Here is a 25,811-nt window from a genome sequence, read left to right as displayed (position 1 = left end):
CGTTCCCCATTTGTCACCGCGCTGGACCAGTTGCTACATAACTCGTCGGTGTCCGTAACCCCGTCAGCTAGTCCTACAGATACTTCTTCGCCGCCGCCGCAACCCTGCCCCGAAATACCGGACTCCCAATCGGCGTATTGATATGATAGAACGGGCTCATCAGCGTCTTGAGCCAGGCATCGTATACCTCGTAGAAGAAGCTCTTGACCGCCTCTTCGGTAGCCGGTGCAGTGGGGTTGTAGGTCGCGCTGGAGGGGTAGCTGGACGAACGGGCCGAGGCGGCGGAGGTGATGGAAGATCGGGACGGGGCGGAGTCGGAGGGGCAGGTCAGGAGGAGGAACTTGACATTGTTGGCGGTTATGAAGGCTGAGATGTAGGTGGCGGGCGGGAAGCGGTCGAGGAGCTTGAGGTACCTTGTTGTGTGGTTAGTGTCAGGAGTTTGGGGGAGCTGGTGTCCGGTGCTGTGGTGAGGGGAGATGGTGAGAAAATACATCTGGCCGCTCGCCCATTGCACTTCTTCGACAATGTCTAGACTGGCATGCGCGATGAACTGGTTCATGTGCCGTGCTTCTTCGCGGAAACGTGCCACGCCATCTCCGCCTTGCTTCGAGGTGCCGAACTCGTGCTCGAAGAGGGGGTTATCTTTTGTGCCGATAATGGTGAAGTAGTAGGACATGGTTTCTCTCCTCCCTGGTGTCCGAGAGCCTGACGCAGCCTGTTCCCAAGCTTGCCTTTGAACGGTCGCAATGGGCGGACACCTGCTCGGGTAGTATGATGAGGTTGAATTCGCGATGTCAGAGTCCGGCGTAACTTCGGAAGGAACCGAGAGCTCTCCCGGCGAAGAACTTCAACCTCCGCGCTCATCACGACAACAGCGCATTCGAAACCGACATCACGCTGCTACCATGTTCGGTCCTTTCAAGCTCACCTCGCCCCTGTCCGGCGGCCTATTATGGTATACCGGCCCTCCGCCCAAACGTCCCCAGCATCGTCTACATTTCCCTACATCCGCCGCCGAAAAGCCCCCCCAAATTCCTACCACCATTCGCAGCCAGAGATAGCCAGCTTCTAACACTGCCACCCCCAGGAAAATCCCCTGGCGCCTCTCGCGCCCCCAGAAACTACGCCACCGGCAGCGCCTGCAACACGTCGACGCGGTGGTCGCGACGGTAGACCGCGCGCTCGCGAAGCAGTTCCTCAGCACCAAGGGGCTCGAGCGGTGGAAGGCGGAAATGCCGACCGAGGCGGAGATGCTGCCCAAGGACAAATACACCATCTTTGACCGCAAGGCGAAGAAGTATCGGAAGGGGATTCATAGTACGTTTTTGCTGGTGCTTTTTTTGGGGCAGGGGCGTGGGAGGGGGTTTTCCGAGCCAGCTGGCTGGTGGAGTATAGATTGGGCAGAAGCTGGTGGACATTGGAGGAAGAGGCTGACTTTGCGGTGTGTGTGCAGAACTACCAAAGTGGACGAGGGTGTCGCAGCGACTCAACCCGCCGGGTTACTGAACTTCTGAGCGGCGACTGGGGGTTGTGTGGGGGGTGTGTATAGTGTTGTACAAAGCATTGGCGGCGTTTGCGGTTCGGGGCAGGACGAGCTAACTGGATGAGTTTTCTGTTTCTTATTGAATCATCTTCGCTTTCATTTCGAAGCGTACCACAGCGGCTTCATATGCAATTTGGAGGCCACACGGCAAAGTCTAGTGCCATACCGTGCCAATCGTGTGCCTCTATGCGCTGGTACCGTAGTGGCGTTGGATTTTGAGAGGCGCCGACCAAGCTACGAATGCCAATTCGGAAATAAAAAGTCAAGCCAAAGAAAAAGCGTTCTGAACAGCTGAGCTCCATATTCCATTCCAAAGTCCTTCTATCCCGGCGAGGCTTTCCTTATCATATCCATGCGCCCTATCCACCGCTGCGACGCAGCCGAAGCCATGCAAAGAGGGGTATCATACAACTTTTCTCGTAGCGCATAAGCAACTCCCTAGCCAGATCACTGTCCCCCAGGCACCTCATCCGTCAAGCCAGCCACCTAGCGTGCCGAAGCAGCACAAATCCTCCAAGCCACGAACCGAGTCCTGAAGCTCCCGACCCATCTCAGCAGGTTAGCTCCCAAGCTCTGCCAACCACCCCTCGACCTTCTCTCCCACGTTCCGTCTTTCCTTCCTCCTTTCCAGCAGCTCTTCCGTGCCGATTGTCAGTTCCCCCCTCGCTCGTCTCAGGTTCAGCAGCTCGACTCTCGGTTCTCTGGCCGCAGCCGACATCGCGGCAGCGCCGGGATTGACGCCCCTCTCGTTCATCCGCTCCATCTCCTGCCCCGTGGTCCCCAGGGACTCGCCGAAGCCGTCTCGGCCGGTAACAACGTCCGTCCAAGTGCCGAGCTTCTCGTCAAACTCGTGCAGCAGATCCAGCAGCTCCTGTAGCTTGTTCTCCACATCCACGTCCACATCCGTCTTCACACCCGCCTTGTTTCCTTCCAGCGCCGGCGGCCGTGCAGCCTCCTGCCCATCAGGCCCCGCCGCCGCGTCCAGCAGCGTCTCGACATCGGCTATTTTCGCCCGCGCCTCCCTTATCAGACTCCGCAGCGTCGCGTGCCCCATGGCGATGAGCGCGTGGTCCGGCCGGCGCAGGTGCGCCAGCATCTTCGCCTCTCTCGGAGTGATGTCCGAGCCGCTTGGCGGGGTGTTCGCATCGTCGGAGTCCGAGTCGTCGGAGCTGGAAGAGCATGAGGCGCGGCGGTGAGGCGACGCGGGGCGCTCTTCGGGAGAGAGGCTCAGGCCGCTCAGGGCGTGGCTGAGTGGTGTGTCGGCCGTGTCAGGGGTGGGGACCGCTTTCTTCCGGACCATTTCTCTGCGCGACCAGATTTCGATGCGCTTTGCGAGGCGCGCGATGGATTGTTGGCGCTGGGTGGAGAAGGAGAGAGGGTGCGCGGATGAGGCGTGGGTGTGGGTGTGTGTGAGGAGGATGTTGGGCGTCGCGTCCGGAAGGTATAGAGTACACGTCATGGGCAAGAGGGGGGAGCTTCGAGCTGGAGCTGGAGCTGAAGCTGAAGCTGAAGCTGAAGCTGAAGTAGGCGTGAAGTGGAGAGGTCAATCAATGCTGGACCTTGGTAGCAAGATATCCTGCAGAGACTAAGGTTACAGAATCGGCGGGGAGTGAAGCGCAGATGGCATGATACTAGAAATGGGCGATTAAATCGTATAACTGTGCGCGAAAGCGCGTTCTAGACTACTCCGCGGCCATGAGCCTGCCCGGTGGTTGTTACCCCAAGATCGGACAGCAGGAGGCTGTCGCGACTCCGATGAGTCGGCCTTGGAGACCGTCGCCGCGAGGTTGGCGACTTTGGTACTGCCTGTCAGGGGTGCTGAGGCGGTGGGGAGATATGGCCCGCCTCCGAGCCGCACAGGCGCCGGCACACCGGTTGACAGCTGCGGGAGATGCCGTGGACCACTTCTGATTTCTTTACTCGGCTCCGATCCATTCGGTTTCACGTGAAATGATCCACGCTAATTCGCTGCGCTGGCTGAGTGTTGAGGAAAGTGTGATGGCTGCAGAACGTTATTGGCGTGTGTTGTGCATCGCTGATGATCCATGTATAATGTAATATCTCTTTTTGTCTGCTTCACTAATGTCACGTAGGTGTAGTGATTGTCGCAACTGGCAGCCTCGGCGTGTGCTGCTCTGAGATGAGGAACATTAATACGCAGTCAGGCCTACCGCACATGTCCATGTCCTCGTACAGTACGACTGCGGAACTTGCCACGCTCACCCGAGAGGTTGGTCAGCGGTTAAGATGTTTCAGCCGCCGCTTCCCCGCAGTGCGTGGCTGCCGCTGCTGTGGCTTCCCGGCCCTCCGTGCTAGACCCTGATCATCGCCCCGGCCTGGAAGCCGCCTATCCGCGTGCCAAGCCCTAATGCGTGCCGAGCCTGTCCTCAATGACTCTCCGCGACCTGTTGTCATCCTCGCTCCTCCGCGGCCTGTCGTTGTCGTCGGAGTAGCTGTCGTAGTCCCGATCTTTGTCTCGGTCGTCGCGGCGACGTCGCTGCCGCCGCTCTTTACGGTCTGCTTCGCGGTCGTGGTCGTAGCGCCGCTCTTTGATAAGAATGTGTCAGTGAATCAATCGTGCTGCCAAACACCGAGCCGAGGAAGGCAGTTAGAGAGCGGGACGACGGCTTTCTGCTGTCGTGCGACACGTGCTCACGCCCTAGTTGCTCGCCGCCGCCTGACGGCCCACCGTGCCTGCCTCTATCCCCGCCGTCCTCTGGCGCGGTGTAACGTGAGCTGTCGGGGAGGGGTGGTGATAAGTATTTACCTCTTAGTTCCGTGGTACGATCCGCAAATTTCTGTATCTCCTCCTTTGTGAGCACCCGGAGCACGATGACGCAGTCCATGCGCTCCTCGAACCGCTCCTTTGCCTCCTCGAGAGCTTCGGGGTTGACGAGCCGGCGATCAATCTTCGTCCACCGCGCGCCGGGCGGGATGTCCTTGCCTTTCTTTGCGTCCTTGAGTGGGGCCACGCCTTCGCGGATGGGGTTGGGGTCCTCTGGGAACTTCTCGGTAGGTCTGCGGAGAATGCTCTTGACGGGCGGAGGTGGTGAAGTATCCTTGGACGACTGTTCCACAATCTGGACGCGGGTCTCGCGAGGTTGCGTGTCGAACATCTCAGAAGGCTCGTCGTACAGGGCCTGACCCGCAACGCCGTTGTTGCGATTGCGGTATCTCTCAGACTCTGCAGGGATGTTGGGCTCCGGTTCACGGGCTCGAGATGTCTGAGGTACCATGGCAGCGCCCTCAATAGCTCTATCGCGTTCGTCCCGCGGTGGCCGGTCTTCTGCTTCTCGCTCTCGCTCCCGCTCCCGCTCTGTGCGACGTCGCTCTCTATCCCGATTCAAGTCACTCGGGGCTGCCGCAGCCTGACCACTGCGCTCAAGTTCCTGCTGTACGCGACGCCGATACTCCTCGTCCGGATCCAGTACCTCTGCAGGGGCTTTGTCGCGCCGGTCCTTGTTCCTATCATCCCGATCGCGAGGCTCATCTACATAACGGCGCTCGCGCGGCTCGACCTCTTCGAAATCACCAGGCGTACGCTCGCGCTGGCGCCGACTTCGGTCCTCATCATTTTCGTACTTTCGGTCTCGAGATTTCTTGTCAAGGGGTTCACCCGCCGCGTAAGTAGGATCTACCGCACCTACGGCTGGCAGTGCACCTGGCGGGACCTGACCTACATCTTCACGATCCCGGTCCCTTTCGCGGTGCCGGCGAGATCTGTCATCGTCTTCGTCGTATCTGCGATCCCGAGACTTTTTGTGGAGACTTTCGCTAGCGCCAAGTGCAGCAGTGGCAGCGATACCAGCTGGAACGACGCCAGCAGGGAGGTGACTACCTTCGTCGAACTCGAGTTCTCGGTCCCGCTCCCGCCGCCGCCGTTCGCTTACTAGATCGAGCTCTGTGCCTGGTTCCCGGTCGCGGTCCCGGTCGCGGTCCCGGTCGCGGTCTTGGCCTCTTCGACGATCGTAGTCTCGTTCCTTAGGCCGGTCCCGGTCCCGCTCACGCTCATTTTCATAATCCATCTCCCTGTCTCTGTCCTTATCTCTATCCCTTTCCCGATCTCTTTCCCGCTCCACAATGTACTCCCTATCCCGCAGATCCTGGTTCCGTCTAGTGTCCTCCACGCCTGGCTCGGGAGCGTAGTCATGATACGTCGGCATTGTAACCGCCGGCTCAATCGCATAAGTAGGCGCGAGTCTTCGGTCGTCACGAGATAGCAGGTTATCCTCATGAGAAGAGCCATAGCGGTCCACGCTACCGCTCCTGATGCCAAAGCCGCGGTTCTCGACATCCGGATCTTCGTAGCGACGGCGGATGGAACCGCGGCGGTCATCGTCGTAATCATCTTGGTAAGCATAATCTCTAGCGTCACGACCCTGGTGGATAGCAGTTGGGTATCGTAGCGAGTCAGTCCTCGATGGAGCTCCATATGAATCTCGGTCGGAATACGAGGCGTATGAATCGCCGGACGATCCTCGTGTAGGAGACCGGACAGGGTCCCGTAAACTTTCCCTCCTGGCAATGCCAGCGTTGATCTTGTCGAATCCGCGAGTGCTTGGAGGCGGTCCCATGTCTCTGGTAGTAGACGCCCTTGGCGGCGGAGGATAGGACTCGATCATGCTGGACGGCCTCTCCCTCCTTCCGCTGTCAACACTGCCGCGCCGTTGCCGCCAGCGAGGCTCTGTGTCTCTATACATGCCTGCAGGGTCTGTGTATGAATACGACTCGCCATTGAAATCTTGTCGTGCAGCTGAGCCGCTGAGATGGTAGGCCCTATGCCGTTCACGTCTGGAGTCTCCATGATTACGACCTTCCACACTGTCTCTTCTACGACCTCCTATGTCCCTTTCATCAATGACCCGTGACTTTCCATCGTCAACGCTGTAAGTTGTCTTATGCTGTCTGGGAACAGACGAGGCCGGTGTTATGTAAGCGTCGCGTGAGTCCCACGTTTGCGCAAGTGGGCTAGACGGTCTGTCGGGCGCATGGTGGATGGCTGCACGTGTGGCAGACGAACGGACGGGTAAAACGGTCGGCGTCAGAGCGCTGACGGTTTGTCGCGGGATGGCAGCGGCGTCTGTCTCGGTCAAGGTAGATCTTCGTGTTCGACCGGTGTAGGAGTCGTAGGCCGTAGCGCCTGACCTGCTTGACGCGCTTGCTGGAGGGTTGGCGTAGGTTGTGGTTGATATCGGTATGACTCCGCCACCCACTCGCTCTCCGCTTGATCTGGGTGAAGCGTAGGCATCCCGGTTGCTTCGCGTATAGTACGCGGGATCGTAAGCGCCGAGGGTGCCGGTTGACGACCTTTCTGGGGCGGCATACCGGCGGCTACCCGGCGAGCCTGGACGGTAGTAGTGGCGCGAGTCCATGGCCGGAATGAGTCCTGTTGTGATACGTTAGCCACGCCGGTATTAGTTTCGGTGCCAGGAACGCTTCCAAACCCCTGGGACTCAACGCCCGGTAGATAGGGCAAGCAAGAGGCTCTTTTCGGTGTCGCTGGCGTGTTTCACCACGCTGACCCGGCAGGCGCCTTTCCAATGTTCTCAGCGTGGCAGCGCAAGCTCTCGCAAGCGTTGCTGAAGAAATCCAGAAACGAACAGAGGCGCTTCTAACCCACCTGTCGTGCGTATCGCGAGATGCGGGGGCAAGATTCGTCTGGTGACGTTCTGTGCAGCCTTGTCCGGCAGAGGGCCCCGCGGTGTTCTATTTATCAAGACGCTACCCATGATGTCAGCACCAACACCTGAGGATTCGTTCGCAAAGACCGAAGAAGCGGCCGCGTGTCGGTGGATGAGCGGGAGGTGTCCTGTTCTCGTACCTTCTGGATATGGGCTCTCAGCAGCGGGGGGAAGTGTTCGGACCGGTGAAGATTGCAGCGTAGGACGAGGCTCGTGGGACAGCGTCGATGCCTAAGCCGGCCAGTGCTTCATGGTCTGCCGCTACCCGAGGGCCTCCACGAGTATCTTGTCGAGGTTTATGGGGCGTTCTAGCGGAGCCCTGCAGATCTTGGGCAGTTGGAGAGCGACGCTGCAGGGCCTCTTGGAGTGGTGTGATGGGAGATCGTCCGTATGAGTTATGACTTCCTCGAGGCTTTGGTGGGGTGGGAGGCTGAATGCAGGGTCGACTATCAACCAGGGGACGGGCACGCAGCAGCCGATGTAGAACTGCTCTCAGCAAACCTAATGCGATGAGAGCTGAACCGCCGGCCGGATCTCTGTCAGTCGGCCTTTTCGCAAACCGTCACGTGCAGCTGCAGCGAAGTGAGATGAGTCTTGGAGTCGGGCAGCGCTGGTCAAACATCGGGCTGACGATGACGAGCACGCCAAGGCACCGTGGAAGATCACGAGCAAGGGATAAATCACGAGGCTGCAGGTGAAGCCAAGGAGGCGTTTTCGTCCCGCTCCGAGATTTCGATGCCCGACGGGACCGGATGGCAGCATGCGAAACCCAATCTCAGCCCATCCATGGATTAGACGGGCGTCGAGTCAGTGACCGGCATCCACTGCTCCCGGCTGGGTGGCCGTTGCAGCTGCTGCTTGAGGCTCCTGATATGTAACCAAAGTGGTATTGCACTGTTGCATACAGCATAAAAGCATCTACAGTACAAGAGCGAGACAATATAAAAAGGTAAGGCAACACTAGCGCAGCCGAGTGAACATCAGCAGCGCAGATCTACGAAAGATGCGCAATACTGTGAGGCGTACCAACAGGCGCTAATCCGAGTCGACCAAACTGGCTCTTGCGAGATCCCTCCTCACACGCCAGATCCAGTAAACACAGCAGAACACCATCAATTCAGAGTTCGTAGATAGTCTGAACCCTTAATGTACAGTGCTAGCAGTTTATCCCCATGGTAAGTCATAGCACACTATTCGAGGTTGGTGGACTGGCGGATTTATCACTCGTGAGTCCACAGTGTTCGGTCGACGACACTCTAAGGGAACTTGTCAGAGAAATCATGAGAAACGATAACCTGCCTTACTTTCAACCCGCCGCTATCACAAATGATTTCCTTGTACCAAAGGTATGCCGGCTGACCTTCCTGTTTCCGATCCCAACAAGCCACAAGAACGTGGCGCTAGGTTGCGCTGAAAGACACATTACTCTGAGGCGTCTGAACAAGTACCCCGAGTCCCATCAAAAACACCTTGACCATCTTCAGCAGATCTCACGAACAATTATGTGATCCTAAATACGGGTCCGGGGAATATAGCCTACAAGAGAAAAAAAACCCCCCACCGTATCCTCCCGCGAAAGGATGCCAATACAAAACCCAGCCGCGATCCGAGCCAGTATTATCATCTCCTCATCACGCATGCCCGTACCCGCATCTCCGTCCCATATCCATCAGCACAAGCACAACCACACCGATCCCGCCAAGTCCCCCCTTTTCTTCAATCTAGGGCATCAGCGGCCCCCTTTCCCCATTGCCCCCCTCCCCAATTACCCCACTCCCCCGTCATTCATCTACAACTCGTCCCTCGCCCTGCCCGTAACGCTCGCCGCCGCACTGCTCACACTACTCGCCATCTCCTCGACCCCACTCCTCGCCTCCTCGAGCTTCCGGCCCACAGTCCCCGAACTCGCCTCCGCCATCTCCGCCAACCTGGCCCTCGCGCTCTCCAGCGCAGCCGCAAGCCTACTGCTCGCGCTCTCCACGGCGCCTTGCTCGGGCCCGTAGACCGCCGAGCTGACCGCCGAGCTGGCTGCCGCGTACGAGTCGCCAACAGCCGACGAGGCAGCGGCATACGAGTCGCCCACCGCGGACGTAGCAGCAGCGAGACTATCCCCCACCGCCTCGCCCGCCGCAGAGAGACTATCGCCCGCCGCCTCGGAAAGCGAGGAATACACACTCGCGGCGCCACTCGTCGCAGCCTCGACGGTGCCGGTCGGGGTGCCGTAGATGGCAGCACTGATCGCGCTCTGCGCCGACGCCGCAACATCCGCGAAGGACGCCTGCGCCGCCTCGGCGTAGGAAGGCTGGGTGCCGTGCATCGCCTCGCTGGCTCTGGACCGGACGGAGCCGTACGCGCTCGCCGCGGCCTCGGTGGCCTGCTCGATCGTCCCCTTCTCAGTGCCGTACATCTGGACGCTGGCCGCCTCGACGGCGGCGTTGATCTGGTCGCTCGCGGAGCCGAGGATGGCTTCGAGCGTCGCCGGGGGCGTGAAGACGGAGGACACGGCCGAGGACGCCGAGTTGTATGTGTCGGCGACGTAGGAACTGGCCGAGGAGGCCATGGCGCCGTAGCCGGTGTGGTACGCCGAGCTGAAGCGACTCATGACGCTCTCCGTGAAGTCTGGTTCGCGGCCTGCGACCAGTTCCGCGACGTAGCCCTGCAGCGCCGCGAACTGGGCCGCAGCTGCCTCGGTGGCTTGGGCGCCGTAGGCACCGGCTTGCGACATCATCGATTCCGTGAAGGGGGTTGGCTGGCCGTAGACCTGTTCGCTGGCTTTCGAGACCAGTGCCTCCCAGTTCTGCGAGGCCTGCGAGGCGACCGATTCGGTCCAGCCGGTCTCGGAGCCCACGACGCCGGAGCTGGCGACCGAGGCGACGGACTCGGCGCGCTCGGAGATGGCGGACGCGACTGATTCAAGGCTGCCGGTGGAAGTGCCGTAGATGGCTGTGCTTGCATGCGAGGAGGCTGAGGAGAGGGCGGCGGCAGCGACGGAGACGGCGGAGTCATACTGGGAGGAAGCGGAGTCTACGAGGCTTTGGGCCGGGGACTTGCCGGCTGCCGAACTGGCTGAGCGGAGGAGCGCTTGGTAGTTGTAGTATGCGGCGTCAACGGCTGCCTCGTATTGGTTCTGTGCGGCTGAGAGCACGCTCTGGTATGCTGGGGTCGAAGTGCCGATCACCGAACTGGAAGCCCGGTCCATGAGGCTCTGGTAGGCGGGAGTCGGTGTACCGTATATCGCACTTGAGGCAGCGTCGACGAACTCGGAGTAGCGTGCGTGTGCCATGCCTATGCCTTCGTAGTACCGCCGTTGCGCATCCGCCATGTATTGCTGATGAGCGGGAGTAGGCTGAGCACCGACGGCAATCTTAGCACTCGTATACTGTGCGGATGCAAGGCTTAAGCCTTCAGCAAGACGCGACGAGGCGATGGCAGAGATAGACTCAAGCGCTCCTGGCGTAGGACTGGATGCCATGCTCTTAACACTCTCGGTGTAAGCCAAGGCGGCCTGGAGCTTCTCGCTGGCCGCTGACAGAGACCCCGAATAGGCTTGCTGGACTGAGGATAGCATCTCTTCGTGTACAGGCTTCGGCGTGCCGTAGACTTGCTCCGAGATGCGGGACTGAGCGGCGGCGTATTGGCTCTGAGCAAGCTTGACAGCGTCGTCGTAGCGGGAGCTGGCCTCTGCGGCCAGGGATTGGCTGGCCGGCGTTGGCGTGCCGTAGATAGCATACGAAGCTCTGCAAGAATTTTAGTATAAACACCTCGCACAAATAGAGAATGTTTTTTCACTTACGCTGTAACAGCTTGGGCGTACTTGTCGGCTGCGACACTCGACAGGCTCTCAGCAGTGCCCTGCTCCGTCCCGTAAAGTATGCTCGATGCCGCAGACATCGCTTTCTCGTACTGTTCGCTAGCCAATGAGGTGATTGATTCGACACTCCCCTGCGTGCCGGTCGCAGTCGCCGGCTGCATGAGTGCCTCACTGATGGCTCTTGTGAGATCTGCTGCCCGGTCGCCAGCACCACTAACGATGTTCTGAATCTTCTCTGAATACGAGGTGTCATCCTCTACGATGTCGTCTTCGATAACGATCTTTGATACGGTGACAACTTCCGCCATAGCGCCACCCCAGACCTTCTTGGATGGCTTCGTCGCGGATGAGTACGCTTGCGACGCAGCAGATGAGGCAGAGCTGAGGCTGGAAGATGCTTCAGACGATGCGGAGTGCAGGTTCGACGATGCTTTCGAGGATGCGGACGACAGACTGGAAGAAGCTTCCGAGGCCAAAGACTCGTGCACTGGTGGAGGTGTGCCGATTATGGAAGCGCTAGCTTGGTCCTTCTTGTACTTCGCGGCTGAAAGAACACTCTGTGCCCCAGCAGATGCGTCGCTAGCCTTTGAGCTTACCACAGACGCAATGCTGTCAGTTGCCGCCTGGGAGCCGACAACAGCTTCTGATACCTTCGACGCAGCGCTCTCTACACTGCCCGTCTCCGTTCCGACTACCGCAGATGAGGCGGTTGACACAGCGTCAGCGGCAGCCTTAGATACTGAGGAAGCGACGGATTCCATCGTGCCTTGTGTACTTCCGGCGACGGCCGAGCTCGCATCACTGACCTTGCCCACGACCTTTTGGTAAATGTTAGCCGCCACAGCAGGGATGATCTTGGTGCTGAAGTCGTCGGTGTCGTCCTGCGCGTATATCTTCCACTTTGCGACATCCTTGAGTCTAGCGAGCTCCTTGGCCGCTTCTTCCGCGATCTTCATGGCTTCCTCTTCGATCTTGTGGCCCTCATGCTTCGCCTTGTGGAGGCCTTCGTGCTCCATGGCAGTAGCCTGGACCTCGTCGCGCCACTCATCGAAGGTCTTCTTGAGAGCATGATACTTCGCCCAGTCTTTGTACGTGACGCCTTCCATCCAGGCCCAACGCATACCAATCTCCTGAAGTCCGAGGTCACGGATGTTATCGATGACCTCCAGGGTAGAATCAGAAGCGGCTTTAACCAAGTTGAACGTCTCCTCATCAAAGCTTTGCTTCCATGCCCTGATGGCCTGTGCTTTCGACTTGATGGATTGACCTGCCGTTCGTGTAGCCGAGTTGACTTCTTCATAGGCTGACGTGAAGTCATCGTCCGAGGGATTATCCGGAAGCCTTTTGACCACTCGCGCGATAGTGTCCTTGACACGCTGGACAGATGCCTCCGTTGTCCCCTCAAGTTCAACCACAAGCGCCTTGCCAACACCGTGCGCTTGGCTGTCGACCTGTCGCTCAGATATCTCTTTGACACGGCCTTCGAGGTCTTCGCTGCCTTTGTCTGCAGCCCTGGCGAACTTCTCCTGCCATACCTTTAGATCATTCTCAATCTTCTCACGCGTCTCATCTTTGCTGTCCGGAGTTTCGGCTACGGCTGAGCCAGTCGGTGTTTCAATAGACTGCGCAGCTTCAATGATGGTCCCGGCTGCCGAAGATGTCAGGGATTCGACCGTGGAAGTGGCGGAGCTAAGAGACGAAGAACTGCTTGTAGTCAGTAACGCTGGATACATAGCCATATGGGAACAGGCATACACGTCGACGGACTCTACTGCGGCTTCCAACTTCTTGCTATCCTTGTATCGACCAAGTCTTTCACTTATCCTCATCAACTGCGGCTCGACGTTTTCGCCATACAGGATTCGGAGTCTGGGCCAGATGGTACGCTTCAAGAAGGAGGTGGAGGACCGGCGGGCCATGCTGAAGTACGGATACACCACATCCACGGTGAGGTGGTGGCCTTGAGCGTAGACCAGCTGAGCATATGGCATGGAGGCGACATACGCCGGAAGGAGCCTTTGTTGGTATGTGTCAAGAACGGTGGATCTCGCGTTGTCGTAGTACGGGAGTACCGCAGCTGACGCCTTGTCGACATGTGGAGCGAGAGAGGCGCCATATTGTGCCTTGGCCTTTGCTTGAGCTGTTTGCAGCTGAGGGCGAACACTCTTCTCCCACTGAGATTGTGCGTACTTCTGTGCTTGGGCCACTCGAGGAGCGCCGTATGTTTCGTATTTCTGGCTGGTGAAGGCAGTCGCAGGGGTGATGATCTGCTTGTCGAGGCGGTCATAGTACGGACGAGCCTGATGGACGTATGGGGCCACGTAGGCGTCGTAGTACGGCTGTGTGTATGGCAAAGTGTGTGTCCGCACGGTAAAGTAGGGCTTGCAGACCCTTGGCGAGTCTTCCGTGAGCTCCGCGGGCGATGATGGGCAGCGGAATAGGACAGTGGCTATTGTGTACCAGAGCAACAATCTAACGAACACGACATGGTTAGAGGAGACTGCCGATGAGCTACGGACAGTGACGAACCTGGCAACTATGCTGAATCCCCGACCCGATGCACTTGCCCTCCTCCTCTGTCTCACCGGCTTGGACGGCCGCGAGACGTGCCCGTTTGTGTGTCCGTTCATCTTGGTGTCGACTGGTCCGGTCGATTGACTGGCCTTGGACTTCTTTCCCCGCCCACTCGCAGCCATGACTGGCTCTTGGAAAGGAGGTGTTGCAACAAGCAGCCCAGCTTCGCTCCTCGAACAAGGACGGCGGTGTGACACGAGCCGGGACAAGGATTCACGTGTCTTTAGTGTGTACTCTGCTCAAGCATCAATCAGCACGTCGTCGCATGCGGTGCAAGTGAGAAGGCGACGACTTACGAGGCCTGCCTCAGATAGATGTTGCAGTTGAGTGTTGTTGATGGACGGCCTTGAGAAAAGCTCCCAGGCGCTGCTGCTGGCTGGCAAGAAGCTGGCCCCAGCCTGTGGCTGTTGCACCACCAAAAAACCGGGCAAGACGCTAACCGGCGGAAGCGAACGTCATATGGCGGTGCGCAGAACGGGCAGGGCAGTTCACGCGAGCTTCCCTTGTTCAAAGCCCCTTGTTCGGTGTCCGGAGATTGTGAAACAGACGCCCGATGGTAGACGTGAATGCCGATCTGAACTTCGGTCTTCTGAGGCATCATGATGGTGCGCACCGTCTCTAGCATTCGTGCAGTTCCAAAGCTTCTCTTCTACACCGGGAAGCGTCTCCGCTGCAAGCCCCAGCGCACGCGAGCGCATCGGACCCTGAGCTTCACGTGCAAGAGCTGCCTGATCGGGTGAAATGCGGAACTACGGTGCGCCACAGTTGTCACTTCCCCAGAAAGTCGGACACCTTTGACAGCGTCAGCCAGCGATATCAACCTGCCTCCGCCGATTTGGACTGGGTACCGTAGGGGAACACTCTATCGCGGCTGCCATCTCGCTCTCTAGCATTCCTTCCAGAAGCAAACCACCCACGTGTCACCCCGCCGGCTTCCGCAACCGCCCTCTTTGCTGCAGCTCCCCATGGTACCTTAATGCCGACATTGTTTTTTGCCTTTCCGGCGGGCATCCTCTCCTTCTTCAGACCAACGCCGCTGTTGTTCCATCCTCGTCGCCCCCCAGGCAGCCTGTAGAACGATCCTCGCCATGGCATCAGACCATCCTTCATCACCGCCCGCAGGGCCCTCCACCGAACCCGATATCATGAACGACCCCGCCTATGATCCGAACAAGCCGTCTGCAAAGGCCCCCGATGAGCCAGACGTGTGCAGGGTCTGCAGGGGCGAAGGCACAGAGGAAGAGCCGTTGTTCTACCCTTGCAAGTGCAGCGGTAGCATCAAATTCGTCCATCAGGACTGTCTGATGCAGTGGCTGTCGCACTCCCAGAAGAAACACTGCGAGCTATGCAAGACTCCCTTCAGGTTCACCAAGCTCTACCATCCACATATGCCTAGCAGCCTGCCGACGACTGTGTTCCTTCGAAGAGCGCTGATCCACATGTTCGGACACATCGCTGCATGGAGCCGGGGCTTGCTGGTTGTCGCTGTCTGGCTGCTGTGGCTACCGTGGTGCATGCGCATCGTCTGGCGAAGTCTGTTCTGGCTCGGTGATGCAGGCTGGGTGCGGGACGTACGGGCAGCACAGGTTGCCAGCGGACAACCTCTTTCCGAGTTACTCGCTCCTGAATCACCCATGAGCTTGAATTTGTCAAGCAATATCACGGGACTTCCATCGTTACGATCTTTTCTAAGGCCTTACTCCCAGACGCTGAACATGAGTGCGGGGGAGCCGACCGCGTTCACCTTTGTCAAGCAGTTCTTTATCGGTTACCCACAATGGCTTAACCATTACGGCTCTGATTTGGGCTCGATCGATGCCAATTCCACCACCGGCGCGCTGCTCGCACGCAAACATTCTTCGCTTCTGTCAGAAATATCCTTCTTCAGCTCCATATCGTCATCGCCCCTACTGAACCGGTTGATCCTCGACGTGTTGGAAGGCCAGATTATTACGCTCTTTGTAGTGGTTGCCTTCATACTCATATTTCTCATCCGTGAGTGGGTGGTGCAGCAACAGCCGGCGATCAATCTGGCTGCACTCAACGCAGGTGATGCTCCGCAAGTTGCAGAGGCGCCTGCGGAACCAATTCCAGCAGAGGGAGATAACCACGGCGTAGCAGCGCAAGCCGAGAATGAAGGAGACGAGGCGCAATCACAGGCGGAATCTGGGGGCGTTGAACAAGGACAGCAACCGACAGACTCCTCGGAGGCTCGACCAGGAACAGTAAACACGGCTTCTGACGGCTCTCAACAACCAAGCGGTAGAGATGACGCGGCTCCGGCAGCATCGGCTTCTGGCATGCAACCTGAAGACCGAGACAATGTTGTATCGGTAGAGTTGATGAAGTTGATGCATGCACTACCGCCCGACCTCCGCGACGCCATACGTCAAGGTCTCACAGACTCACAACTCGCTGATATCGTCGATCGGGGAGGTCCAGAAGAACGTGTATGGTTCGACGGTGTCAAGAGGATCATGACAGCGAGAGGTCTAGCGCCATCCGAGTCAGAGTTAAGCCAGCTTGCTAAAGAGGGACCCAGTGTACCAGCGGGTAGTAACACTACCGCCCCAGTCGTTGGCGATGGTCAAGACCACATTGCAGAACAGCAGCGGACCCGCGTTGAATCGCCCTCCAGACCAAGCATGCCAACAAGAGAAAAGTCGTTCCTGGCGACCGGAATCCAGCGGGGCCTTGAGGAAGATACGCTAAGCTCGGGTGTGGGAAACTCTCTACCGGAGACGGTCGAAGTCGATCGGAACAGTGAGGGGAGCTGGCAAGACGTGTCACAGTCAGATGACGACAGTGATGATGAAGAAGTCAACCGGACATCAGATGAAGTCAAGAACAAGGGGAAGGGGAAGGCAGATGTCGCTCAAGCCATGAAGTATGGGAGCGTCAGCGAGTTACTCGAAGCCTCAGCCCGAAACGCGACGTCTTACGCCGGATTGTACTCCGATTCGGATGGTTCAAGCGACGAGCTGAACGGCAGAGAACATACTCCTGAGCTTAGGGAGCACAGGATGACAGTGCACACTGAAGATTCTTCGTCGTCTCCAACACAACGTAGTGTTGAAGCCCAACATGCATCCCATGGCGGACTCGATGATGGGAATCGTGACACGGCCGCGGATAGTTCTGCACATCCTACACATGACAGCACTCTGCCCAGCCCTACCCCGCTCGACTCTGTTCCTGCGGCGACCCAAGAGCAGGAGCTACGAGCGGATGAGGTTATGCACATGCAGCAAAACCCAACACAACAGCCTCATGTACCGCATCCAGGCTTCCTCGATCAACTGCTCGACTGGCTGTGGGGCGATGTCGCTCCCGGAGAAGATGAAGATGCTCGGCTTGCACCGAACGACGAGCATATAGTACAGGACATTGCCGATGAAGCACCGTTCGTCGCCTTAGAACGTCCAGCAGCGCTCGACGGCGCGGCGGATTTTGCAGATGGCCCTGCTCAGGACCCAGAGGTTGCAGCTGCTGCTGCTCAAGCTGGCATCGACATCAACGACCAGGATGCTATAGAAGACGCAGAAGATCTCGAGGGCATTCTCGAGCTGATCGGCATGCAAGGTCCTATCTTGGGCCTCTTCCAGAACGCCATGTTCAGTGCAGTTCTGATCTCAGTGTCGGTCGCTGGAGCTGTTTGGCTTCCATACATGCTCGGCAAAGCCGCGCTGATCGTGTTGGGCAATCCAGCTGTCGTGGTGAAATTGCCGCTTCAGGTCATTTCTGCCAGCGCGGACTTCATTCTTGACGTGTGTCTGTTCTCTGCTGCAGCGCTTTCCTACGGCTTGACACTTGCGCTCCGTCCTTTGGCACCACATCTGACACATCTCATGTCACTATTTTCAGAGGGTACTTCAATTGATACCATCGCTGAGTCGCTCAAAACGGCCGCTGAGACTGCCTTTCTGCGCACGTTTAGGACCATTAACGCAGCTAGCGCAAGCCTCAGTCTGGACCTCCTTGAGCTGTCTCTCAAGTCTCACACAGCCTTGCGAGCGGTCCAGAGCCAAGCATCATACGGCATGGAGCTTGTCGTCCAAACCGCATTGTTCTTCTTTAGAAACCTCGACGCTTGCACTCCGCAACATGTAGTCCGTGAGTTTCTGGTCAGAATACCGCAAGCGATTCAGGCGGTAAACGCGTTTGTGTTTTCCATGATGTTCGAGCTGGGATATATGCTTGGGCCGTTGAAGGCATTGAAGAGTCTCTCGCCCCAGCGTGCTATCGTTCTTGCTGCCAAGGAAAGGATCACTCTAGATCCTTCTTTAGGATTCTGGAGCGCTACAGATCGATCCTTTGCAGTGTTTGCAGGCTATACCAGCATTGCTTTGGCAGGCGCTGGGTACCTGAGGCTCGGCAGACCCATCACCAACTCGCAGCAGGGTAGGAAGATCGAAGACATCCTATCCGACATTCTGCAGCAAGCCGGAGGCGTGTTGAAGGTCATTTTGATCATCAGCATCGAGATGCTAGCCTTTCCTCTCTATTGCGGCCTTCTACTCGACGCCGCACTTCTACCAGTATTCGAGAATGCGTCCTTCATTTCCAGGTTTGAGTTTACCATGAGATCCCCTTGGACCTCGGCATTCGTCCACTGGTTTGTCGGGACATGCTACATGTTCCACTTCGCGCTCTTCGTCACAATGTGCCGCAAGATTATGCGCCGGGGTGTCCTCTACTTCATCCGCGACCCAGACGACCCAACTTTCCACCCCGTTCGCGACGTCCTCGAGCGCAGTGTCGTGTCGCAGCTCAGGAAGATCGCGTTCAGCGCCCTCGTCTACGGTGCGCTCGTCATCGTCTGTCTTGGTGGCGTGGTGTGGAGCCTCCACTACGCAGCCAGCAGCGTCCTCCCGATACACTGGGTATCAAACGACCCTGCTCTGGAGTTTCCCCTGGACTTACTCTTCTTCAACTTCCTCACGCCTCTCGTCATCAAGATCTTCAAACCCGCGGATGGCCTCAACACAATGTACGAGTGGTGGTTCCGGAAATGCGCGCGTATTCTTCGGCTGTCTCAATTCCTGTTTGGCGAAAGGCAGCCTGACGAAGAAGGTCACCATGTACGAAGAACCTGGTCCACTTGGTTGCAGGGGAAACAGGGCAACGTCGACGAGCCCGTCATCGGCGAAGACCGCAAGCTGCTCGCGGATGATCGGGAACAAGAGGTCTACTTCCTATGGGACGGCAGATATGTCAGGGCGCCAGCTTCGGACCAAGTCAGGATACCCAAAGGCGAGCCAGTCTTCGTGGAAGTAGATGCGAACAACCGAAGAAAAGACGGCAAGGATGAGTACAGCGGCGTCCACGCCCGCAAATCCGACATGACAACCATGATCTACGTCCCGCCATGGTTCCGCGCCCGCATCGCCCTGTTCGTCCTAACCATCTGGGCCTTCGCTGCCGCCACAGGCGTGGGCTGCACCATCGTCCCGTTACTTTTCGGCCGCGCGATCCTCTCCTACCTAGTCCCACCCAGCGTGCGCATCAACGACATCTACGCCTACTCCGTCGGCAGCTACATCCTGGGCAGCATCGCCTACATCACCACGCGCCACCGTACTCTCCTCACCCACCTCACCGCCCTAACCGGCCGCCCAACCACCTCGGCCCGCCTAACCCTCACCCTCGTCGCAACAGGCACTTCCCGCGCTCTCCGCATCCTCTACGTCTACACAACCCTCCTAGTGCTCCTCCCGCTCGCCTTCGCCCTCCTGCTGGAGTTCTACCTCCTCATCCCACTTCATGCTTATCTCGCGCCCAACCAAACCCACATCATCCACCTGATCCAGGACTGGACGCTCGGCTTCCTCTACGCGCGCATCGCGGCCCGCATCCTGCTCTTCGACCGCACATCGCGCCCGGCCCGCGCCCTCCGCGCCGTCGTCAGGGACGGCTACCTCAACCCGGACGCGCGGCTCGCGACGCGCGGCTTCGTCCTGCCCCTCTGCCTCCTCTTCACCGCCGCAATCTGCTCACCGTGGCTGCTGGCAACAGCGCTCAACAAGAGCTACTTCGCGGCCGCGGACCAGGAGGCGCGCAAGCGGCTCTACAGGATGGCGTATCCGGCGCTTCTGGCGCTGGCGGTCGGCGCTTGGGCCGTGTGGGGCCTGGTCAGGGCGACGGCGCGGTGGAGGGCCAGGATCAGGGATGAGGTTTATCTCATTGGCGAGAGGTTGCATAATTTTGGCGAGAGGAAGCCGCCGCCTGGGGCTGCGGTGTTGAGGCGGGGTGGGGAGGGTGGGGTGGTTGTTAGGGGGCTGTGAGGGGGAGACGGTGTGGAGAGAATGGAGAGGCGGCGGCGGTGGCGGCGTTCTGGGCGTTGGGGATATGGAGGGTGGTGGGTTTCAGAATGTATATATACCCTCTCTTCCAGTTGATAGACATGGCATTCGCTACAGCCGTACAAGCCTCAATGGTTTATGGTTCTGTGTCTGATGGGAGGTGCGCGTACGGCAAACAATTATCACACTACTCTGACTTTACCGCCAAGTCCCAGGATTACGCTCCATACCACTTCACAGCTGAGCAAACGCCGCGCAAGTTACGCTCCTTGGATCAGGCGTAAGCACCTCGAGCGACCTTCAACACATAAGAGCCAGAACACGTCTACCCGAGTGAAACAACCACAAGGCGCTAATCACGCGCGTCGAGCGCGGTGACGGCAGGGCGAACTGTTGATCTCTTTTGAACTGCTAGGTACGTGGTTTGCGTTAGGGCAACGCGTTGCGATGCTTCTCGGGGACGAGCTCTCGGCTGGCAATGGAGAATGTGTTCAAAGTGACGCAGCCAAACAGAACATGGCTCGAAGACGGTAGTGTCAGGTGATGTGGGCTTACAAGAGGCAGAAGCAGCCGAGAACGTTTTGTGTAGGTGATCTCGTTGCATTCAGGCCTTCTCGAGTCAAGGCCTCTGGACGCGCTGAGACTCTGGACAAGGCACGCGTACAAGTTTCAGCAAGCGACGCCATTTGCTTCTGACGTCGTGTATGCAATGCAATCCACGACTCGTCATTTGAAACGCTAGCTAAGCCCTACATTGCTGTATATCAGAGACGCCTTCTCTTGGTCTTGAAAGCCACCACTGTTGCTGAATCCGTGCTTTGTCTTCCCGTATATCGCGCATCCCAGCAAATAGACAAAAGCAGCCATGACATGAACAGCCGTAACAAAGCGCCGTGTATTCGCGCCGGGATATATCGAGCACCCACAAAAGCAACAAAAAACATTGAAGCGAAACAGAATATACCGAAACATGGGCACGACTCATGCGGAAACGCAACAAAGCCATTGAACAAGCGCCAGGGTCCATATGAAGTAGACGAGCACATGTTACGAAGGAAAAGCAAAATAAACAGCAAAATAAATAGCAAAGCTGAATCGCAAATATGCAATCACATCTCTTTCGGGAAGGAGGTCTCCAGAACCCCAGACGCTGCCGCTTGAGAGGAGAGATGGCGTAAGCGCATGCATAACCGAGTTTGTTGAACCGTGGAACATGACCGTAATACGGGATCCCCACTGCGCCGCGAACCACTGTTCAAGAAGACGAGAGGATGCGATGAGGTACTTAAGGTGTGGGCTCACGCTTCGCCCTTTTGCTTCTCTCCAACCACTTGCGCTTCCCGACGCGGGTCTCGAAGTGTGGTGCTACGGCGCCTACATCTTGGCTCGCTGCAATCATGGTGCTGCGCATTTTGTTGCGGTATGCATCGACTGTTCGCGCAGCCATTAGCTAATGCCAGAATAGTACAGTCGGGTCTAGATGAGCTTACGAGATCTCTGCAAAAATAATGTCCGCCCCGAGAACACCCGGCTCTGGCTCCAGCTCATGCGATAGCCAAGGTCGTTCAGCGTGACTTCTTTCCTCCGCTTTGCCCGCGTCAGTCTTGGCTTTGGCACCTTGGCCTCCGAGCCATCCATCATAGGCACCGATACCAGCGTCCTGCCGGTCGTGGGCGCCGTTCCAGCAACTCCACCCTCCTCACTGTCGTCTTCCGGATCGTCGAAGAAGCGCGAGCCGCGAGGTGATGTCGGCGGTGACTGCATCTGCGTTGGGAAATACGAGCGCGGATATACTGAGTTGCTCTTGCGGTAGGAATCAGGCATCTCCTCCATCTGCACCTGGTCAAGCATCACTCGCACCCGCACCCGTGTGCCTCGTTGTGCGTCGTCTACGAGGATAAACTTGCGACGCTTGGCTTCTGGCAGGTCGCCGAATAGCGCGATGTTGCGTTCGCCTTCCTCTTGCTTCGCAGTGGCGACGGTAGCAGAATGCGAAGACGCGTGCGAGCCTAGCTGATCCATCGTGCTATGAAGGGACGGCATGGAAGGGTTTCCTGAACTGGCTGGCGTTGGATACGTTGGGTAGAAGTTGTGCGTCGGTCGCACATCGCTGGAGCTGCCTTGGCCGTTCGGAGCTTGATGATGGTGGGTTTGCGGTCCGTCATTGTAGTCATTGCTTGCTACACGAGAGAAAAATGAAATTAGCCGCCGCATTGAAACGTCCGTCGTATTCGTATCCGTATCTGCATACGCCGTGGATGGTAGGGGAAGGTGTTACGCCCACAAGTAATGTACATGCACCCAGAAATGACAGGACCCATTTTCGTTTCTCAATACCCATCGCACGCTCGCCTTTTTCGCAAAGCAATCACATCTGGTGGTTGAACATACCACTGACATCCTCGTTGCTGCCCGGTGCCCCGCCGCCCGGATGTTCGTGGTGATGATGTAATTGTTGCCCGCCCATGCTCATACCAGGTTGCCTGGGACCAGGACCTGCGGCAAGACCAGCTCCAGCTGGATTGGAAACCCCTGCAGCTCCTGGACCACCGGAGCCCGGCATGTGCGTGCCGTGTTGCGCTGCTTGAACTGCTTTCCTGTTGCTGATCTTGGCCATCCTCCTCACTCGTCTGCTCCGTAGCCGCGGATCTTGATTGCTGTTCCGCCAGCTATCCACCGCTCGCTGAATGAGACCTCGTTTGCCTCTAAGGCACGCGTTAAGCTGAGCCAACGCCCAACCCACAGTGTTGCACTCAGTTTCGTACAAGAGTCTGTTCCCCTTGTATTGGTCTTTGGAACAGCATGCCCGAGGGTACACGCAGTTTTCCGTCTTAAATTCTTGCGGAAGCTCGTCGACGTTGACTGACTCAACATCGCACCGAATCGTATACTCCATCTTGACGCGGTCCCGCGAGTACTCGAAAGCAATCCACTGGACGCCATTCTGATCCTGCCTTACAACGAGCGGCGTGGTTGCGGGAATGGGACCAGGTGCTGCGTTTGGGTTTACATTCGGGGCTCCTGGCGGTCCTTGTACACCAGCTGCGCTTGTCGGCGGTCCAGGTTGTCCAGCTTGAGGTAGGCCCACCCCCGAAGGTGGCCGTGCCATCGGTGTGCTTGACATTCTCGACTTTGGACTGCCAGTCATCCCTGGGGTGTGCGGATGAGACGTCTGATGCGGCAGAGGCGGACCCTGCTGCTGTGAATTCAGAAAGCTTGCAGGCATCTGCGGATGCTGCTGGGCTGGGTGATGCTGCCCGTATGGCGATTGCTGCGGTAGAGGGTACGGATACATTCCTTGGGGAATTGATCCGGGATTCTGACCGTACATATGTCGGCCATACTGTTCTTGGGGAGACTGTACAGAGGAAGGCGAATTGGACTGCGGTGTGTGGTAGATCGGCGGGAATTGAGCGCGATTCATGGTTGCCGTTGCCATACCCAGCTCACCCTGTTCTGCTGCTGGCGTTAGGAGAGGTATGCCATAAAAGATGTGCTTGCTGGGATTGGTGGAAATGATAAACAACAAATGACACGTCCATGACGTTCAAGGATTCCGTATACGGCGCAATATAGACTTACCTCCAGAGGAATAGCTACCGGCAGCACTGCCAGTACTATATGGACTCGGTGCGGCGTAGTAAGGATGGTCTTGCGGGAGCTGTCCACTAGGTCCTGGTATAGACCCTACGTATGGAGACTGGTGCTGGGAGGGATGCGGTGAAGCGTAAGGACCCTGAGCTGCCGGATGGGAGGTTCCAGACTGGTGAGGAGAGTCGGGTTGGCGCTGTTGTTGAACAACTCCACCCCGCTGATGTTGGTGGTGAGAGGCAGGCAGTCCCTGCGGGGAAGGATGAGGGTGATGCTGCAACAACGATACGTCAGTAACGCTCCTGCAGCTTTGAACGATTAGAAAGCAAGCGGTGCGGTCTGTTGTACATGGACGGTTTCTCAGGGCCTTGTGCAACGTCTACGGCGTACGAGGTAGCCCCCCAGGCAGGATTTTGAAATTCTTTCAAGGAGAGTGGCTGGCGCTCTAGTACTATGGGCGCGCGTAGATGCAGGCGGTCTTCATCACTGAGATGCTGAGGTATTTGACAGTGGAGAAAGCTCCGACAATGACGAAGATGTGAGGACGACTACAAGATAAGAACGCGCAGCGAATGCAAGCGTGGATAGCTAGAGTCGAGCTGTACATACGCAGACTTAAAGAGAACAAGACGATGTGTACGAGAGTGAGACGTGACAAGTGCGTTTATCGCAGACCCGACCGGGGCGATGTACACCGGAAGATTTAGGTGGACGACATGGATGCCGCTGTAACAGGAAACGCCTCACAGCAGAAAGGACGAGCGAACCAGCAACGAAGAAGGGAACGGGGTTGATGGGTAGGGTTGAGCCAGCATCTTGGCGAGAAGGGGCCTACCATGTAGCCAAAGGTGTGCGTGAACTGGGGTAAATCGGGCGGCCGTTATGTGGCGATGCAGCAACGACGCGCGAAGAAGGCCTGATGCATGCAGGAAGGACAGGCAGGACGGCCGGAGCCAACGGTTTTCGTCTTGGGCAGCGGAAGGGGAGGGAGAAACGGTCGCGGGTGCAGTGTTTAACGTGTCAAGGAGCAGGGAGCCAACTCACCAGATCGTCGGCCACAGGGGCCGGCTCTTCTTTAAAGTCCGGGGGCGACTTGGCCCTATCTTGATGCATTGCATGCGACATTGTCGAGGACTGCTCTCGCGCTCTGACCTCGAACGATGGAGATGGCGGACAGCGATGAGCAGGACGGTCGAATAGCGTCGAATGGCAGTGAGCGTCCGTGCCGGCTGCAGTGGAAGGCTCGAGCTGCGCAATTTCCAGCACACCACCGCGCGCCGGCGGAGAGCGATGCGATCGTAAGCTGAGCAGCTCCACCGGCACTGAAATAAACGTCAAACAGCCTAATGCGCGCCGCTGAAGCCACCACGCCTCTCGCCTGTCCAAGCAGCGCCCGCTTGTGATGGGAGGCCTGTCGCCTGCTGGGCCGAAACCTGGCTCCCCGCCCGCCTCGATCCTCCTCGTCCAATTGCGGCCGAGATGCACCACCACTGCACGCACCAGCTGCAGTGCGGGACGACTGCCCGTTTAGCGCCAACAGGCCGCGGCTCTCGGGCGCGGATCAGTCTTGTGTGCAACGGTTTCTGCCCTCTTCGGGTGGATGGCACGGCGTAGCTCCCAAGGGCCGGGCGATACGAGCATACGGCGGCGTGGAAACCGCGTGATCTGGTGTCCTCGCCGTGTCTGCGCAGTCGGAGATGTCTTTTGTGACAGTCGCGATGTCTTCGAGTGTTGCCACGGCGTCGATTGAGGTGTTCCAGCAGCGACGGTTAGAGCTGGGATGAAATTTTCACGCGTGTCATGCCTTCGCCGTTGCGCCCTAGCGCGTAACGGTGAAGGACTAAGCCATTCTGGCAACCTCAGGCCAGATTAACCGTCGTCCCGCGTCCTCACAGGAACGTTCCGATAGACTTCACCTGCTGAACTTCGGGCAGATATTCAAGAGCCGGCAGTCACCGCCACTCACAAAAAGTAAACGTTCTTTTAAGCCTGCCCCGGCGAAGAGCCTCATCTTGCAGCTGATGAACCATTGCCTTCTGTATCCCAGCCTCAATCCTGTATGCTCTGCTGTCAGTGATCCAGTGTGTCTGGGGCTATCAGCCTCCGGCCGCTTGGTCTTCGCTTACTTTGCATCAGCCATGTGTTCCTTGGCTATGCTCACTCTCAACTGAATAGCACACTTTTGCGGAGTGACAGAAACGACCTTTGAAGCCTGATGTCGCGAGAGTAGTCGAAGAGGCGTTGCCGTTGGTGGACCAACCCATGCAGACGATCACCGCGAACTTCAAGCCATGCGAGAGCCGTGCATC

General features: G+C 57.8%; 7 protein-coding genes across 7 annotated transcripts; 2 read left to right on the top strand and 5 right to left on the bottom strand.

Moving 5' to 3' along the window:
• Positions 1–73: 73 nt before the first annotated feature.
• On the bottom strand, positions 74–676 carry W97_04929 (uncharacterized protein; the record flags this gene model as incomplete). Its single annotated transcript, XM_007782817.1, has 2 exons — positions 74–413; positions 492–676. 2 exons carry the CDS (start codon positions 674–676, stop codon positions 74–76), a joined length of 525 nt encoding a protein of 174 aa, XP_007781007.1.
• Positions 677–905: 229 nt separating this feature from the next.
• On the top strand, positions 906–1,514 carry W97_04928 (uncharacterized protein; the record flags this gene model as incomplete). The annotated part of the gene is made up of 2 exons (XM_007782816.1): positions 906–955; positions 1,088–1,514. 2 exons carry the CDS (start codon positions 906–908, stop codon positions 1,512–1,514), a joined length of 477 nt encoding a protein of 158 aa, XP_007781006.1.
• A 588-nt stretch (positions 1,515–2,102) lies between these two features.
• Positions 2,103–3,002, bottom strand: W97_04927 (uncharacterized protein; the record flags this gene model as incomplete). Its single annotated transcript, XM_007782815.1, has 1 exon — positions 2,103–3,002. The coding sequence occupies one exon, from the start codon at positions 3,000–3,002 to the stop codon at positions 2,103–2,105; it is 900 nt and encodes a 299-aa protein (XP_007781005.1).
• A 906-nt stretch (positions 3,003–3,908) lies between these two features.
• Positions 3,909–6,915, bottom strand: W97_04926 (uncharacterized protein; the record flags this gene model as incomplete). Its single annotated transcript, XM_007782814.1, has 2 exons — positions 3,909–4,090; positions 4,200–6,915. The coding sequence occupies 2 exons, from the start codon at positions 6,913–6,915 to the stop codon at positions 3,909–3,911; spliced, it is 2,898 nt and encodes a 965-aa protein (XP_007781004.1).
• A 2,098-nt stretch (positions 6,916–9,013) lies between these two features.
• Positions 9,014–13,731, bottom strand: W97_04925 (uncharacterized protein; the record flags this gene model as incomplete). The annotated part of the gene is made up of 4 exons (XM_007782813.1): positions 9,014–9,248; positions 9,297–10,961; positions 11,018–12,739; positions 12,791–13,731. The coding sequence occupies 4 exons, from the start codon at positions 13,729–13,731 to the stop codon at positions 9,014–9,016; spliced, it is 4,563 nt and encodes a 1,520-aa protein (XP_007781003.1).
• A 966-nt stretch (positions 13,732–14,697) lies between these two features.
• Positions 14,698–19,893, top strand: W97_04924 (uncharacterized protein; the record flags this gene model as incomplete). Its single annotated transcript, XM_007782812.1, has 1 exon — positions 14,698–19,893. One exon carries the CDS (start codon positions 14,698–14,700, stop codon positions 19,891–19,893), a length of 5,196 nt encoding a protein of 1,731 aa, XP_007781002.1.
• A 1,303-nt stretch (positions 19,894–21,196) lies between these two features.
• Positions 21,197–23,335, bottom strand: W97_04923 (uncharacterized protein; the record flags this gene model as incomplete). Its single annotated transcript, XM_007782811.1, has 3 exons — positions 21,197–21,342; positions 21,402–22,091; positions 22,303–23,335. 3 exons carry the CDS (start codon positions 23,333–23,335, stop codon positions 21,197–21,199), a joined length of 1,869 nt encoding a protein of 622 aa, XP_007781001.1.
• Positions 23,336–25,811: the final 2,476 nt, after the last annotated feature.

This window comes from Coniosporium apollinis, assembly GCF_000281105.1.
Source record: "Coniosporium apollinis CBS 100218 chromosome Unknown supercont1.22, whole genome shotgun sequence".
In the NCBI taxonomy this organism is placed as follows: domain Eukaryota; kingdom Fungi; phylum Ascomycota; class Dothideomycetes; genus Coniosporium; species Coniosporium apollinis.
Note: the sequence above shows the minus strand (reverse complement) of the source record. Positions and strands in the feature narration are given on the sequence as shown.